The following is a 19,120-nucleotide window of genomic DNA, read 5'->3' as shown; positions in this document are numbered from 1 at the left end:
CAACTCTAGCTTAAGATAATCCAAAAAAAGAGGTTTTGATGCACACTTGACAGTTCTGAAATGACTCCTGGGGGAAAAAATATCTAATGGATACAGACCAGGTACACAGTGGCCAGGCAGGAGGATCTCCCCTACTGATCCATGGTACTGAGAAACTGTCACTCAGAAAGTATCTCATAAATTTGAGATACTTTTGAGTGAAGTGTTTCTTAAAGTGTCAAAGTATCTCATAAATGAGATACTTAAAGTATCGCAAAAAATTTAATTTTTCAAAATTCATAAAATCGATATAAAAGAAATTGAAACCATTTAGTTTTTAGGTGATGCCTTTTGTAAGTTTATAGTACTTATCTTTTAAAGTTATTAAGAGCTTAAAACTGCACGCACTAAACTCTTTTGGGACACCTATTTTGATGCACATGATTGACAGACTTGTCATTTAAAATTTTTAAAAAGTCTTTATCAAGTTCTTATAGATTTTGAAGAGAATAAAGAACCAAGTATTATAATTGAATAAGATGATAAATGCTTCCATTCCCTAATAAACCAGAAGCCAAAAGCAACAACATATAAAGGATGAAGAGTAACACAGCAGGAAAATGGCTGCATGGATTAGATGTCACTCCAGGCATTAAAACCAATGTTTTTGAATGAGTTCACCAATTCAAACCTTTAACTCAGATGGGCAGTTATTTAAGTGCTAACAAACTACATACAAATTTAGGATCCAGAGCGTCCATCAAATTCTCTTTTTATTAAACTAAAAAGTTAATCTTCATTGCTATAGATCGACCTCTATTCTCACACATTACATAGCCTCTTATATAAATGCTCAACATTTCTTCTTTCCATCCACTCACCTTAACCTGTCTCTTAACTAGTAACAGTTAAAAGCAACTTTTCCCCTCCAGTCTATGAAACAAAGAGCAAATATATAAAAAACATTTTAGTTATAAATTGTTTTCAATGAACTCATGTCTCATCTATTTATTTGCATTTGATGCTCTACAGCAGTTTTAGCATTTGGTAACAATGATTCTGTATTTTTATACCTCAAAACTCCATATCTATTAGATCAAAATAACTGATACTGTTGAACTTATACAGAATTCTAAATCAAGTGTAAATGAAAGCCACTCCATAAAAGCTAATACTTTTATACAATCTGTTTAGGGTACGCACTCCTCACCAAACAAATTCACAACAATTATTAATTCCACAATTCCAAACAAACTGGATAAACTGTCAGCATTTAAAGACACTACTCAAGAAGACAATGAAAAAGTGAATTTAAAAAGATAAAATAATATGCTAAGAAAAAGGTTTTGTGAACTTCACATGCAAATGCATGGGCAAATAAATGGTGGAGGCAGAGTACAGTTATGAGGCTTACAACTGACTCTTCTGAAACTAGCTAGCTACCTGAAAGGAGTTTTTAACAGAAGTACAACCTAGACACAAATGAATGGGTTAAACTGTGGATGTAATTCCCAAAAGGGTTAGAATCAGGCAACTTTAAGATGATATTTAGGGCAATTCAGACTTTGATAATACTCCAAAACACCACAGACAATTATAGAAGTCTAAGATTTTTAAAAAGTTAATTCAATTACTTTAGCCTGTGTCACATCTGTCAAACTAACAGACTTTCATCTTAATACCACGGGTTTCAGTTGATGTCCACAACAACCTATTTCTCAAAAACTCCCATTACCAGTAAAAAAAAGAATACTTTATTCAAAAAGTCCCTCAACTCCTACTGACTATAAAAACAAATTCAAATGCCAACGGAACCAGGTAAGTAACATCATTCATTAAACGCATGATGCTACATTGGTAACAGAGTGAATCAGAGGATAATGAATTAGATTCCATGATCTAAAATATTTTCCTTAATCCCTTGCAAAAATCTGGGATCAAAGTTGTCCAGTGAAACCAGAAATCTGTACTTTTATGTGAAATTTCCCAGTTTTTAAAAAGCTGGCAACTTATTACAGAAATATACACAGTATAAGCAAAAGAATTTGGCCCGGATTCTCAAGCTTGAAATTTTGGCCGGGCACAGTGGCTCACGCCTGTAATCCCAGCACTTTGGGAGGCTGAGGCGGGCGGATCATGAGGTCAGGAGATCAAGACCATCCTGGCTAACATGGTGAAATCCCATCTTACTAAAAATACAAAAAAATTAGCCGGGCATGGTGGCAGGCGCCTGTGGTCCCAGCTACTTGGGAGGCTGAGGCAGGAGAAAGGCGTGAACCCGGGAGGTGGAGCTTGTGGTGAGCAGAGATCATGCCACTGCACTCCAGTCTGGGCGACAGAGCGAAGACTCCGTCTCAAAAAAAAAGAAAATAAATTTTTGTTCTGAATAATTCACGCATAGTGGCACCTAAAAAGCTACTACAATGTTGGACCATTAGATTAAAAAAGGTTACATTTTATTAACACAAAATACAAACATACTAGAAAAAAAAAGCATTATGTATATCATCTAGCATATATCAGTGACAAGTGAACTGGTCCTTTAAAATCTGTTTCTTTGAGATTTTAATCTTAAACAACAGAATGGAGTAAAGTAAAACATATTTCTCACCATTAAAAGATACTCCACTGCTCTGTCAGGGTTGTTGAAACTGGCTCTCAGGGCTGCAATTACTTGCTCTCGTTCATAGCCCATTGACATGATCTCAGTTACCATATTCTCGTAAGACTGACCCGTCACTAAAAAGGGAGGGTGGAGGGGAAAGAAAAGGAACATTTAATAAATAAGCATTCTCTATACATTTACTGATTCATGTATACAACATTTCAGGCACTACTATGCTAGGAATACAAAGATGAGTAACAGTATAAATTACAACATATATGTAGTAGGTAATGGTCCTCCAAAGATGCCCTCTGGTTTGATCCCTGGAACCTATAAATAGGTTACATGGCAAAGGGAAATTGCGGTTATAGATAAAATTAAGGTTGCTAATCAGCTGACTTTAAGACAGAGACCTCATTCTGGATTATCCAGGTGGGTCCAGCGTAATGACATGAATCCTTAATAGTAGTAGGAGGAGGCAGATGAGGGGGTCAGAGAAACAGGTGTGACGAGGAGACAAAACCAGGATGAGATGTTATGCTGTTGCCTTTGAAGATGCAGAAAGGGGCTACCAGCCAAGGTATGTGAGCAGTCTCTAGAAGCTGGACAGGATCAGGAAAAAAATTCTTCCCCGGAGTCTCCAAAAAGGAATGCCTGCTCCCTGATTTTAGTACAGTGAGCCCTGTGTTACACTTCTAACCTACAGTACTAGAAGACAGTTAATGTGTGTTGTTCTACACCACTAAGTTTGTGGTAACTTACTACAGTAGCAACAGGAAACTCATATAATATGTTTCAGAGTACAATAGAAAAATGAGGTATGAAGGTAAGGGAGAATTAGCAGGAGGTCAGGGAAGGCAACTGGTAAGAAGAGACACCGAATTCTGAAAACATGCTGGTGAAGGGATGGTATTTCGAACCATCAACTCCGATGGAACAAGTTCACAGTTTCCCTTTGATACCTTATATAACTGAAACGGGGGAAAGAGAGGTTAGGAGCTAGAAAGTTAAAATCTTGTACACTATACAAAGTTGGTAAAATGCCCAAAGCGCTAATATTCCAACAAGTCACTTCTTACAGACTCCTATGCTCCCTCCTCTCAGCACAGACAACACTCTGAATAAATGAAACCTATTTTCCTCATAAACTTACCTCACTTAAAACTATCCGTTCTTCTGCTTGTGTTCTGGGGACCATTACCTTTATTGTTGCCTCACACTCAAACCAAACTGGATTTGGTTATCCTCCCTCTTCTCCACCAACATCTTTCCCCCTCTGTGTAATTATCCTGGGTAAGTAGTTAACTATGTCCTATATTTCGCTCTAAAACAAAAACACACCTCCCACCTTTGACTTCATCCTAATTCCTCTTTGAGGAACCATCTGCTGTCTTCTCATCACAGCCATTGCTATTGAACATGTGTCCACTTTCTCACATTCCACTCATTCCTCAACTAATTGCAATTCAGATTTCCCTCTCAAATGTGTCCCACCATTGTCTGTCTTCTCTCTTTAAACAAATGGCACCTCTATTTACCTAAGCGCTTGGACAAAAACCCTGGTGATTCCAGTTCCTTTTCCTCTTCCTTCCACACCTCACTTAACAGCATACCTGGTAGGTTCTATCTCTAAATTACACCCCAAACCCATCTCTTCATTCTCTACTGTCATCACTGAAGACAAGCCCACAACAGTCTCTAGATGGGATTACACCCTGTTTCCAACTCTTGTCTCCATATCTATAATCTATTCTTCAGCCAGCTGCAAAAGTCAATTAAACACACACACACACACACACACACACACACACACACACACACACACACACGCGCACACGCACAAAACCCCTCATTTCATTTCTGGCTCCCAACCCTCAACAATCCTCCACCCACCACAATCATCTTCCCGGTGTTACTTCAGCAGGCCACACCTTTTCCTGCCCCAGGGCCTTTACACAACACCAGCCATCTTAGATGGCCAGTTCCTTCAACATATTTCAGTTCCATATTTAAAAGGCATTGCCTAGTCATACTAGGTAGCCTTCTGTTTTTTCTTTAGGGAAGCCCTTTGTGTTCTTAATATCACTTATCTTTTTTTTTTTTAATGTTTCATTATTTTTTTCTTGCCCCAACTGAATGCAAGTTTGACTGTGCAGGAAACCACGTCATTCTGCATGTTTCCCTGATACACAGCTGACACCGAGTATCTGTTGAATAATTTTTTTCTGCAGAATTTTCAAAAATAAAGGTGTTTAATAGCTAAAAACCCCCAAATATCACAAACAGATTAAGCATTTGATATCTTGCTTAAAATAATGACTTTCCTTTTCCCATCCCATAAAACAATAAATTTTAATTATTTATTTTCTTATCTACTGATGTAATTCGAGCACAAAGCAACTCAAGTAGCAATACACTTTCAGTAACCTAATTCCCAGATACAGAAATCAGTATCAATACAAACGAAATTACGAGCTACAGAAAATCAGAACTGCACTATTTTAACATGGTGTTTCTCATTTAGTTCTCTCTCACTACTTCATAAGAAAGGTTTAATTTCAACTCCTTTAAAAGATGAGGAGGGTACAGCTTGGAGAGATTAATAATTTGGTAAAGACTAGGTGTGGTGGCTCACGCCTGTAATCCCAGCACTCGGGAGGCCGAGGCGGGCAGATCACGAGATCAGGAGATCGAGACAATCCTGGCCAACATGGTGAAACCCCGTCTCTACTAAAAATACAAAAAAAATTAGCTGGGCATGGTGGCACGCGCCTGTAGTCCCACCTACTCAGGAGGCTGAGGCAGGAGAATTGCCTGAACCCCGGAGGCGGAGAATGCAGTGAGCCAAGATCACGCCACTGCACTCCAGTCTGGCGACAGAGCAAGACTGTCTCCAAAAAAGAAAAAAATTCGTCAAAGTATTAAGTCATGGTGCAGAGATACAAACCCAGGCTGACAGTCAAGAGTCTCCACACCTAATCATTACACTATGACTCCTAAAATCATGTTTCCTAGTTAAATTATACAATCTCAAAAAAATACCCATAAGCAATGTGATACTTTTTAGATCTTAAAAGTCCAAAGGCAAATGACTTGTAAAAAGAACTAGAGAGGCCAGCACAGTGGCTCACACCTGTAATCCCAGCACTCTGGGAGGCCGAGGCAGGCAGATCACCTAAGATCAGGAGTTCGAGACCAGCCTGGCCAACGTGGTGAAACCCCGTATCTACTAAAAATACAAAAATTATCTGGGCATGGTGGCAGGCGCCTGTAATCCCAGCTACTTGGAAGGCTGAGGCAGGAGAATTTCTTGAACCTAAGAGGCGGAGGTTGCAGTGAGCTGAGACTGTGCCACTGCACTCCAGCCTGGGTGACAAAGAGAGAGAGTCTCAAAAACAAAACAAAACAAAACAAAACAAAACAAAAAAAAAAGAAAAACGAGAGAGACTGGACAAGAAACAGAGTAATGAGGCAAAAGAGGTGGTGATGAAGAACCTTATATATGTCATTCAGAATAAGCTTTGATCATATTGCCTGACTTCAAATAATACTACCAGGCTATTGTAACCAAAACAGCATGGTACTGGTATAAAAACAGACACATCAATCAATGGAACAGAACAGAGAACCCAGAAATAAAGCTGCATACCTACAACCCAAATGATCTTCAACAAAGTCAACAAAAACATACACCGGGGAAAGGACACCCTATTCAACAAATGGTGCTGGGAAATTGGATAGCCATGTTTAGAAGAACGAAACTAGACCCAGACTTCTCATCAAACACAAAAGTTAACTCAAAACAGATTAAAGCCTAAATATTAAGACCTGAAACTACGAAAAAACCTAGAAGAAAACCTAGAAAAACTCTTCTGGACACTGGCTTAGGCAATCTAACAAAGTGCTATTATCCAGAACTTTAAAACATCAAGAAAAAACCAAATAACCCCATTAAAAAGTGGGCAAAAAACATGACTGGCAAAAAACATTCTTCAAAAGCAGACACACAAGTGGCCAACAAACATGAAAAAATCCTCAACATCACCAATCATCAGAGAAATGCAAATTAAAACCACAATGAGATGCCCCATCTTACACCAGATGTTGGGCAAGGATGTGGAGAAAATAGAATGCTTATACACTGCTGGCGGAAATGTCCATTAGTACATCCTTTATGGAAAACAGTACGGAAATTTCTGAAAGAACTCAAAAACAGAACTATCATTTAATCCAGAAATCCCACTACTATGTATATATACCCAAAGGGAAATAAATCATTATATCAAAAAGATACCTGCACTTGTATGTTAATCACAACATTATTCACAATAGTAAAGATATGGAATCATCAATGGAGGATGAGATAAAGAAAATGTGGTGTGTGTGTGTAATAATACTCACCCAACAAAAAGAATAAAACCATGTCTTTTTTACAGCAACATGGATAGAACTACAGAGGCCACTATCCTAAATGAAATAACTCAGTAACAGTCAAATACCCCATGTCCTCACAAGTGGGAGCTGAACAATAGGCACACATCATATAGAGTGGAATAATAGACACTGGAAACTACAAAAAAGGTGGGGAGTGGAGTGTGGGTTCAAAAATTTCCTGTTTGGTACAATGTTCATTATTCAGGTGATGGCTACACTAAAAGCCCAAACTTCACCACCACATAATATATGCATGTAAGAAATCTGCACTTGTACTCCCTATATACAAATTTTAAAAATTAAAAAGAATAAGCTTTGGACTTATATTCTAGGTCATGAGGAACTATTAAAGGAATTAACGAAGACCCCATTAGAGTTGCTTTCCACTCTGGTAAGGAAGAGGTAGACCAGGTGGATAAGGATAATGCAAGAGTACAAGTGAAATAAGGACCTGAACTAAGGCAACTAAATGACAGTGAAAACAAATATTCCAGAGACTTTAAGAAACAGAGTCATTAGTAACTGTGGAATGAGGGGAAGAAAGGGAAGGAGGAAGGAAGGAGAAAGGAAGGAGGAAGGAAGGAGAAAGGAAAGGAGAAAGGAGAGAGGACAGAGGAGAAAGGAGAAAGGAAAAGAAAAGAAACACTCACTGGGCCAAAAGAGGCAGAGGGTGGATGAATGAATGACGGTACAAGTAAGAAGTGAACAAGAAAAGAGTCAGACTGGGGAATAAAAAATGAGTCAGTTTGAAACCTGAAGTCATGGAGGTTCTAAAGTTTTCTAGTTGACAATGTGAAGATACGAGTTTGGGAGTTCAGAGGGAGATCTGTACTGCAGCTGTAATTTGGGGAATCTATATAGTATATGGATGGTATTGGTCATTCCCATAATTTAAACTTTGAACTATGACCTAGAATGGAACCATAGAAAACTCATACATTTAATGGTCAGGTAAAATAAAATGAATTAACTGGCCGGGCACTGTGGCTCACACCTGTAATCCCAGCACTTTGGAGGCCGAGGCGGGCAGATCACAAGGTCAGGAGATTGAGACCATCTTGGCTAGCAGGGTGAAACCCCATCTCTACTAAAAATACACAAAATTAGTCGGGCATGGTGGCACGTGCCTGTAATCCCAGCTACTCAGGAGGCTGAGGCGGGAGAATCGCTTAAACCTGGGAGGTGGAGGTTGCAGTGAGCCGAGATCATGCCACTGCACTCCAGCCTGGGCGACAGAGTGAGACTACGAAAGGAAAAGGAAGGGAAGAAAGAAAAGAGAAAAGAAAATAAAGGAAAAAAGAAAAGAATTAACTAGAAAGCTTGAGAAGGAAGAGCCTGAGGTATGGATCAGGAAAAGAGTGGTATCACAGAAGCCAAAGAAGGAAAGTTTAAAGAAGCAAGGTTAATTTGTACAGCAACAAGATAAATCAGAAAAATAAAATAAAAAAGCAGGGAATCAACATAGAGACTTGGGTAAATTAAAGATGAAAATGTAGAGGGATCCCGAGACCATAAAGCTGAGAATGGGAAGACATCGTCACAGAGGCTTGAGTAGCAGCAGCTACAGCATGGCCTCCCAGGCTCCCGGGAACTCAGGAGCATCAACGCATTCCAGCTGCAGCAGCAGTGACCACAGCCAGAGCCTTCAACACCATCAGGGGCAAGTGCCAGCTGGCTCCAGCCCCGAGGCCACAGACAGTTTACTGCCTCTCTGGGTAATCCTATTTTCCAGCCCTTCCAATTCCTAACAATTTCCTAAGATTAAGCCTTTCCCTCTTCGAAATAGAGTGGTTTCTGTTTTCCTGGCTAGAGACTAACTCACACTGTATTTGATAGCAGAGTGGTTTTAGGACACTGCTCCTCAAAGATGAAAATCTGGGGTTGTCACACCCAGGCGATCTTAGATAATTTAAACTACTGTTTTGCCACTAAATGTACATGCCATTTTCCACAGCAACGAGGGCATCACGGAGTTCCAGCCCAACTACTCAGAGAACCAACTCAGATGCTAGGAGGTGGTACTGCTGCTGGAACCCTGCTGATGTAGAAGCTAAGCAGGAATCCAGAAGCCTACAGGCACCAAAGCTGCTGTTTCTACCTATTCCTCGCTTTCTCCCTCCCTGCCATTTAAGAGTAACAAACTAGGAATGGAGTTGCCAGCCAATAAACCAGTAATTAGCAGGAACTGTATCAGAGATGCCACAATGGGAGAAAAAAAAAGCTGCTTCATGTTGACAGATTGGGGTGATGGGAGATGGAAAGGCATTATTCAGTAGGTAAAATTAAAAGTTGGGGTAAAAAGGCATTTTTGCTGCAAGCCAATGCAAGCAACAAGATGTAGATGGGAATGTATAGTGCCATCAAGTTGAATTAAGTCTGATGGTGTATACACATGAAGTGTGAGGCAGATCTAGAAAAATTTCATACCCATTTCAAAGACCCTTGGTAATAAATCCATACACAGATCAACCATGTTAGGATCACATTTAAAATTCACATCCGGAAAATGGAAATTTATTTGCTTTAACCAAGTATGCTCAACTCAGAGCAAGTTTTAAAGAACTCAATACATAAATATTAAAAGTCTTTAGTAACACTATTAATTGAATAATTACCTAAATCGATCATCTTACAGCTTGATTATAAACAACCATGCAAATTATTAACACTTACTTTTATCATGATCTAGAAAAGTGAAACCTCTTTCGTATCTCTTTATAGGTTATTTATAAAGAAAAGTAGATACTTACCAAGTGCACTCGTTGCATCTTCAAAAAGGTTTGACCGAGAAGAATCACCCGATGTACTATAAAAGGATTTTAGAAAAATCACATTTTAAAAAGTATATAAAATTTAATTTACATTAGTTTAGTAACTATCCAATTGGTAAATAGATTCTTTGATTTTAATTAAATATAAAAGTCTGACTACAGTATTTAAACTGTCTCTTCTAGATTAAATCCAAAAGCTTTATCTACAACATTTGTGGTTTGGGGAAAATTTTCAGTCTTGGTACTCCTTCTATTCTGAGACTCCATCACTTTAAATATCAAAATATATAAAATAATATCCTAACAGCTATCTATTGAATACAAAAAAGATAATGCACAATTATTTACCTGAAATAATTTACATGAGAAGTTAAATAATTTATAAATCAAGTCACACCAGAAGAAATATCAAAAGCAGTATACAAAATAGCACATGGAGAAACCAAATTAGGCTATAAAGTCTTTACATAATGAGGTCTTATAGGTAAGTTCTGAATGAGGACACTGAAAGAAGACATTCAAATAAAGAAACATGGCATATGCAAAAAAGGTAGATATGGGTTAAATCCAAGTTTGAATGTAATGAAAATCAGTTTAAAGAGATTAAGTTTCTGTTGGGAAACTACAGAGAAGTCTGCAATAAAAGACAGAAAATTATGAAAGACCAAGAGCAGGCCAAAGAAAAATAAACTTAAGTTTACAACAGTGGTAAAGGTAGTAGTTAGAAGTTTAAATTAAAGCAGACACACATACACACTTAGACCTGTATCTCAATTAAAAACAACACACACATTATATTTCAGTTCTGAGAAAGCCCTTGGTAGTATATGATAAGAGCAGAAAACTCAAGTTTGGATTCATAAATTACTTAACCTTTCTAAGCCTGTTTCTTCATCAGTACAATGTCAACGACCGTATCATATACTCCAAAGTGTTGTGGGTAGGGCTACACTAGTACAGTGCTTAGCAAAGTGTCTGGCATCGTAACACCCAATATGAATATTATGATTAATATAATCCTTTGGTATAATTTAAGTTCTTCATTAAATATACTGTAAAACTAATACAGAGAAAATAAAATTTCAAAATGCACAATATATAAAAACTAAATTTTTCCTACCCCTAACCCAGAGACAACCACTATGACACCAATTTCTATTTAAAAGAATAACAACTTGTGTCTTGCTTTGGTGTTTTTTTTTGTTTTGTTTTTTTTTTTTTTAGCCTTTGTGTTTTTTTAACTTAACAATCATTCTATGTTGGCACAATCAAATCTACTTCAATTTCTTCCCAAAGGTGCACAGTATTCCATTTAAAAGACCAAATCAAGCTCTTATTAAGCAATGTGTAGTTTGGTTTCCTGCATTTAAATTCTTTCTATAGTCAAATTTATCAATCTTTCCTGTTATAATTTTTTTTTTTTGGTTGTCTTGCTTAGGAATGACTTCTCACAGTGAAGACTATTCTCTTGTTTCCTTGTTCTCCATTAGCTTATGGCTTTGCTTTTACATTAAATCCGTATCCATCTATAATTTATTTTTGCAGGTGTACAGTATGAGGGGTCATTCTTTTTTCATTCCAGATGGTGAGATCTCAATAGCATTTTCCCCACATTGTTCTGAAACTGTACCTTTATATTAAGTTCCTGTATCTATTTGGGTCTATTTCGAAGCTACTGTTGATTTCGCTGACCAATCTTTCTAATATGAGCCGTTCCAAACTGTTTTAATCATTACTGTACAATACATTTTAAAATCCGGTAAGACACATCTCCCTTAGAATAATTTACACTATTATCACACTTTTTTTTTTTTTTTTTTTTTTGAGATGGAGTCTCACTCTGTCGCCCAGGCTGGAGTGCAGCGGCGCAATCTCGGCTCACTGCAAGCTCCACCTCCCGGGTTCACGCCATTCTCCTGCCTCAGCCTCCTGAGTACCTGGGACTACAGGCGCCCGCCACCACGCCCAGCTAATTTTTTGTATTTTTAGTAGAGACGGGGTTTCACTGTGTTAGCCAGGATGGTCTCAATCTCCTGACCTTGTGATCCGCCTGCCTCTGCCTCCCAAAGTGCTGGGATTACAGGCGTGAGCCACCGCCCCCGGCCCACACATTGTTTTTAAAAAGTTCTCTTTAAACATCACCGATAAGACTGGATGTACATATACTTTAACCACTATTCTTTAATCTTGATTCTGCCTCACTACTTCTCCCCTCTCCAACCACAGAGGAAACCACTCATTAGTTATATGTCAACGCTTGCCTTTTCTTCTTCTACACATTAACATGCATACCCACAGAAAATGTACAATGTTGTTTATGGGTTTTGTCTGGTTTATGGTTATTGCCTATACTCTTTTGCAACCTGCTTTTTTCACTCAATAACAAAGCCTCAAAACCACACTCATTTAACATGCTTATACAGTACATACTTTAACTGTCTTGTAGTATCAGCTATCAGGGTTTCTCAAATTTTACAAAGTCCGAGAATCCCAAGTATTCACCAGGAGGGCTTGTTGATTTCTGGGATCCACTCCCAGATAATTCTGATTTACAGGTCCAGGGTGGCCCAAGAATTCAGGTCAAACACACTCCCAGTGATGCTGATGCAGCCTATTGACTACCACACTTTGAGTAGTCCTGTTCTCTACTACGAATAAACCACAGGTCAATTTAGGATTCCAATTTGTCCTTTATTACAAACAATACAGTCATGTGCACAAGTGCAGTTTCTCTCAGGTAGATATCAAGTGGAATTTGCACTGTAACAAACAATTTTTAAAAGAACAAAATTGACCTAAAGAAACAAATCCCTAATAACAAAACGTCAGGTCAGTGGTCCTAAACAGACTTCCTGACACTCCACAAACTCTTATCAGCTTATCTCCTGATAATTATTCACTAGGTTTTGTGCTTCACAAGACACTAGATATTTTCCAGCAAAGATAAAGGAACTAAGACACATTTTAGCAGCTTCTTTTCTGAGTTTCTCTCATTCCTCTCTTCCTGTGTTGTATTTCTGAGGTAAAATTTTGAGAAATAAGAGTAAGCAGTTGGTGTACAAAGTCCAACTAAGTAAGAAACTCTAGTGTCTGCTTTCCTGGATCACTGACCATCAAGTTACTTGTGCAACTTCTGTAGGTCTGAAAAGATAACCCTGGCTCTTTTTAGAATAGGCAAGTAAAACTGCAACTCCAGGAAGAAAATAAAACTAGAGTTAATGGGCTGGGCATGGTGGCTCATGCCTATAATCCCAGCACTTTCGGAGGCCGAGGTGGGCAGATCACCTGAGGTCGGGAGTTCGAGACCAGCCTGGCTAACATGGTGAAACCCCTTCTCTACTAAAAATACAAAAATTAGCTGGGCATGGTGCCATGCGCCTGTAATCCCAACTACTCAGGAGGCTGAGACAGGAGAATCGCTTGAACCCAGAAGGTGGAGGTTGTAGTGAGCCGAGGTCACGCCACCGCACTCCAGCCTGGGTGGCAGAGCAAGACTCTGTCTCAAAAAAAAAAAAAGTGGAGTTAATAAAGAAAGAAATTTAAATTGATGGCATTAGCACATTAAAATGTATTGATCAACTCTAAAATTCTCACACTGTAAGCTTTTTTTTTAAAAGGAGCTTAAAGCAATTAAGAGAATAAGATGTATTGTGCTGATTGACTTAAGACATATTAAGTTTGTAATATTTAAGTGCTTTAGTAAACCGATTTTTTTAAATGTGTAAGTTCCCTCTCATATACAGACCTGATCAACAGCCCTTTGATGTAACAGCTTAACCTGACTCTAGGTGGTATCCACTAGGATAAGACGGTTGAATGCATTTCTAGTTGTACATGGGAAAGATGGATCAAGTTAGGCAATGGTGTCATAGAATGCTTAAAGCAGTGTTCTAGGCAAGTAACAGGGCAAATATTCTATTGCCTAAACCCATGTTGTCTTCTTAGGGAATCAATTATTTAGAAAGATACCACCAAGTAAGCAATGAACCAGGTGGCTCAGACTCCTCCAAACATGGTTGACTAAGTCAGACACAGAAACCACACTCTAAGGCAGAACACTAAAATGAAGGATCACAACTATATCTTTCTGATCATTGTCATATATATCTTAACCCCTTTCCATGTCTGTAAACCCTTCCAGTCACTGCATAGTTTTCCACTGTGTCTGATTCTGACTCGAAAGATCATAACTACTGCCTCTGAGGTCCTGAGTTGCACTAAGTCACAAAATACAAACAGTTGTAGTGCCAGTGAAGGCTGGTCATAATATAACTCATCCTCTTAGATCAAGGAATTGTGCTGTATGATTTCCAACCAAGAGAACTCTGACTTAAGCATCTGCTTTGGTCATTTTACCTGATCATCTGGGGAGAAAAAAAAAGTCTTGTCTTAAACTGCTCAATAATCCTAACTGCGTAAGCAGCCACTTAGTTGAGGTGTCTCTGCTGTCAACTTCCCACAAGAAATTATTTCTTGCTCCTCAAATATCTCAACACTCTTTTCCATTTTTTCCCCTAAAGATCCACACAGGCAGAAGCCTGAATTTCTCACAAGTTCACAAAGATACAGATACAACAGTGAAAAACTGAAATAATCCATAGGTTCAGGTTACAAGAGCTAACAAATGTCAGAACCAAACACAATGCTATATAACTATGGGAAAGATTTACTAACATGGAAGGATGCTTATGATACATATGACAATGACCACAAAGAATACAGATCAAGTACAAATGATGATCAGGGTGGCAATGTCATGATGTAATCCTTATTCATTTTGGTTATTTGTATTTCCTAACGTTTCTACTCAAAAAAAAAAATGACTTTCACCTGCTTTCTCCTTTCCACTGCCTCCCACCCTGCCCAAATCAACAGAGTACAGAAATCTGATTACGAAAATTTGTACTTATATTCTCCTTAGTAAGCTATCAAAACAGACGCAGCATATGTTTTAGTCAAACGTTTAAAAAAAGCTTAACATAGTAGATATAGTCGGTTTGATCAAAACAATATCAAAATAAATGCATGAAGTTCCTGTTAAACACGGATTTTGAGATAGAATTTCCTAGAATCCAGTTCCTACCTGTCAGTTGCTGTTGGGCTAGTAGCCACTGGTGTCTCTGCTGGCTTTTCTGCAGGTTTCTCTTGTTTAGCTGCACTAGCAGGTGCAGGTTCAGAAGATGCTGTCGCTGATGCTGGAGTGATGGATGCAGGTGTGGAAGTGGGAGCCAAGGCAGGGACAGGGGTTGGAGCCTGAGCCACAGTTGTGGTGGTGGAGGAAGTAACTGCTGTAGTGCTGGCAGGAGCTGACTGCTGAGTTGTAGCTGGTGCTGGTGTGGACACTGCTTTGGGCTAAACACATTAAAAGACAAAATAATTACGATAAAATACTACATACTGCCTGATCTCTAATTAGACTGTACCGTTACAGGATGCCACAAACGTAGCACTAATAACAACCTATAACTTGAAAATAATTTTGTAAAATGACACAATAAATGATCAATATTAACAATCTGACTCATGGTTACTCTTTCGAAGCTCATGACAGCGTATGTTAATCTTAACTATCAACCACAATTAATTTTACCCAACAATTTCCGTCTTCATATCAAGTTAATATAAAATAAAAAATTTGAAATAGAGTATATATATATATACATATATATATATATATATAAAAACCCCGTATCATTTTCCCAAAAAAACTTTACGTACCTAAGTTGTAACTTTAAGGTACCTAATACCACTTAAAAGCATTAACAAAATAATTTTCTTTAATTTTAAAGACAGGGTCTTGCTGCCTTGCCCAGGCTGGTCTTGAACTCCCGGCCTGAAGCAATCCTCCCACCACGGGCTCCCAAAGCGCTAGGATTACAGGCATAAACTACCACATCCAGCCCAAAATAATGTTCTTGAAATGGCAGTATAAATGTTTATTTATAAACATGTCAAATATTCTGTTGTACTGTATTTTTAGAAGAGGGAGGAAAATCCCAAAATTGACTACAAATCAACAGATCCAAGTACAAAAAGGTTCACAATACTTTCAGACATATATGTAGTTAAGCAGAAAAATAAAGTCCAAATTAAGTTACCTCCACACGCTCAGCACTTTCTGAACTGGAAATAGAGCCATAAAGTTTCCCACAGAGCAAAAAACAATTAGTTGACCCTTGAACAACAAGGGTTTGAACTGCACTGGGTCCACTTATATGATAATTTTTTTCAATATAAGTTACACTGAGTGTGCCTGCCTCTCCTACCTCCTCCATCTCTGCCACCTTGAGACCGCAATACCAACCCTTTCTCTTTCTCAGCCTATTCAGTGTGAAGACAAGGATGAAGACCTTTATGATGATCCACTTACACTTAATGAACACTAAAAATATTCTCTCTCGTGATTTTCTTTTGTTTCGTTTTGAGAGAGGGTCTCACTCTATCGCCCAGACTGGAGTGCAGTGGTACGATCACAGCTCACTGCAGCCTCAACCTCCCAAGGCTCCTGGCTCCTGCCTCAGCCACTGCCCCCGCCCCCAACACCAGGTAGCTGGGACTACGGGCTCACACTACCACTCCCCGCTAAATTTTTGTATTTTTTTTTTTTTGTAGAGACAAGGTTTCGCCATGTTACCCAGACAGGTCTCCAACACCTGAGCTCAAGCGATCCGCCCACCTTGGCCTCCCAAGGCAATGGGATTACAGGCATCAGCCACCATACCTGGCAATGATTTTCTTAATAGTTTCTCTAGCTTACTTTAATACAGTATATCATGCATGTAACATATAAAACATGTATTAATCCACTGTTTACGTTATCAGTAAGGCTTCTGGTCAAGAGTAGGCTATTAGTAGGTAAGTTTTGGGCAAGTCAAAAGGTATATGCAGATTTCTGACTGTAGGGGAGAGACCGGCACTCCTAAGCTCAGTGGTGTTCAAGGGTCAACTGTACATGTGTAAAAATCATACATGATTTTTAGTCTTCTCCTAAGGCCTGTCAATGCTTGCTACCTGTTTAGTTCATAACTTTCCCAAGGACAAAAGGTAGCTGTTTTAGTGGAAGACAAGGCTTAAATTCAACATAATTTGCCACAAGCATAAACAAACTCTAAAACCAATGAGCTGCCTTGTCTTTTTGATTTGAACTAATAAAGAAGACACTAGGAAAAAGGTTAGTGAAAGGTGATAGGTTTTTAAAAAATACTAGTAGCATTACTCCCTTCTTTTCCTATTTAACTTAACTTTCTTAACAGCCAATATAATATTCTGCAGATTATTAATGTTCTAAAACTAAAATGAGCTGAAATCCTGAGATGATTCTGGATCTTCAGTTATTCTGGATAAACTGGAGCTTCACAAAGGTGAAAATTCAGAGTCTTAAGCACCAAAACTTTATAATAACCAATCTAGATAAAAATGTATTTTTAAATGTGGTATACTCATTTAATATTTTCCTTAATTATTTGTTATCAAAATAATATTGCAATATAACTTCCCTTCAAGGTTCCTACTGCCAAGAACAGCTATTTATACTTTATTCTAAACAGTACCAAGCCCTTCTCTGCTTTTTAGTTTTTATTCTTGCTTTTGATCTTAATAGCTTTTTCCTTTCCCTTCTTTGTATTAATAAGGTCATTTCTCAGTGCTTCCATAATGCCTTACTGTAGCAGCATTCCCTCCCTTCTCATAGTTGTCCTCTACTATTAACTTCAAATAAAACAATCATAAATATCATTAGAATCCTATGTAATATTAGGAATAAAAGACTTTAAGGAAAAACAAAAGGACTGTATGCAATATAACGATAGGCTTCAAGTATCTATTCCTCAAACACACGCACCTATTGAGACTTTTTCTGCTTAATTCTTGTGTTCTAAATAGTCAGGATTACTGAATATTAAAAGAAACTAAGACCAGTAACAAAACATATTTAAATGTGTGGCTATCACATTTCCCATTATGTACTATGTATGCTAAAACTAGATAGGAAAATAGGACAGTATTCAGTCTTAAAAGTTCAGCAAATTCTGGCACAAGCTATAACATAGATAGATGAACCTGGATGACATTATGCTAAGTGAAATAAGCCAGTCACAAAAAGACAAATACCATAGGATTCCACTTATATGATGGTGATAGCTGCAAAACAATGTAACTATGTTATTGAACTGTACACTTAAAATGATTAAACTGGAAGTTTGTTATATTTTACCACAGTTGAATAAAAAAACCTAGATGATACAAGGTTTCCTCAAGATTCTGCTTCTGTTTTTAAACTTAACATATAATGACTTAAGTTCTTAAGTATAGCAAAATCAACATGGTTCTTAATGAATTAAAAAATGTTCAACACATGTAAACTATTTAGCTTCTTGTTTCCCAGTACAAAAGCATGTGGTAATTAAAATTTATTTCTTCGATTCTATTTTCTATGACTATTAACTATTTTGTGACTTTGAGAAAAAACCCACATTTAATCCACTTTTGGCTTTTGATGAAGTGGTTTCAATTAGTGATTTAAACTCATTTTCAGTGCTACAAGTAACACTGTTCTTTCTCAGATTATGACAATCCAGTCCTAAAAATGAATGTCATGAGTACCACTTCTCCATTTGTCTCTTAATTCTACACTGCATTATATATCTTTAAATAAACAAGTATATAGTCTCTTAAAAAAATCCATGTTCATTCTCTGCTTTAAAAAAAATTTAATTTTATAAATTGTTCCAAATACATTCCAGCCTACTAAATCACAAAAAAGTATCTGTTTAAAACTTCCAGGCTGGGTGCGGTGGCTCACGCCTGTAATCCCAGCACTTTGGGAGGCCGAGGTGGGCGGATCACGAGGTCAGGAGATCGAGACCATCCTGGCTAACACGGTGAAACCCTGTCTCTACTAAAAATACAAAAAAATTAGCCGGGCGTGGTGGCATGCGCCTGTAGTCCCAGCTACTAGGGAGGCTGAGGCAGGAGAATGGCATGAACCCAGGAGACAGAGCTTGTAGTCAGCCAAGACAGCGTCACTGCGCTCCAGCCTGGGCAACAGAGCAAGACTCCGTCTCAAAAAAAAAAAAAACAAAACAAAAACAAAAAAAACTTCCTCATAAAAATCATTCCTTCATTTCTTTAGTTATCTTTTCCCTTTTTTTAGTTTCTAAAAACATATTCTTTCACTAAGAACTATCACTGTAATAATAAGCTTTCATGCCTTTTCTGTCTTGAGGAATCTGTTAGGACTAGTACGTAATTTAGCAAGTCTATTTAAGGCAAGCTTACAAAAACTACAGAATAAACATTTATTCCACTTATAAAGACATTTTAAAAGAATTAT

At 37.9% G+C, this 19,120-nt stretch overlaps 1 protein-coding gene across 2 annotated transcripts in view; it reads right to left on the bottom strand.

Moving 5' to 3' along the window:
* The window catches only part of RAD23B (RAD23 homolog B, nucleotide excision repair protein), a 47,574-nt gene that overhangs the window by 9,148 nt on the left and 19,306 nt on the right, over positions 1-19,120 (bottom strand). For both annotated transcript variants that reach the window (XM_031014545.3, XM_004048405.5), the window contains exons 4-6: positions 14,873-15,141; positions 9,769-9,824; positions 2,591-2,718 (exon numbers count right to left, since the gene is read on the bottom strand). In XM_031014545.3, coding sequence (XP_030870405.1) covers positions 2,591-2,718; positions 9,769-9,824; positions 14,873-15,141 — 453 coding nt within the window. The remainder of the gene's footprint in view (positions 1-2,590; positions 2,719-9,768; positions 9,825-14,872; positions 15,142-19,120) is intronic.

This window comes from Gorilla gorilla, chromosome 13 (genome assembly GCF_029281585.2).
Source record: "Gorilla gorilla gorilla isolate KB3781 chromosome 13, NHGRI_mGorGor1-v2.1_pri, whole genome shotgun sequence".
NCBI classification, from domain to species: Eukaryota; Metazoa; Chordata; class Mammalia; order Primates; family Hominidae; genus Gorilla; species Gorilla gorilla.
This window is presented reverse-complemented; position numbering and strand designations above follow the sequence as displayed.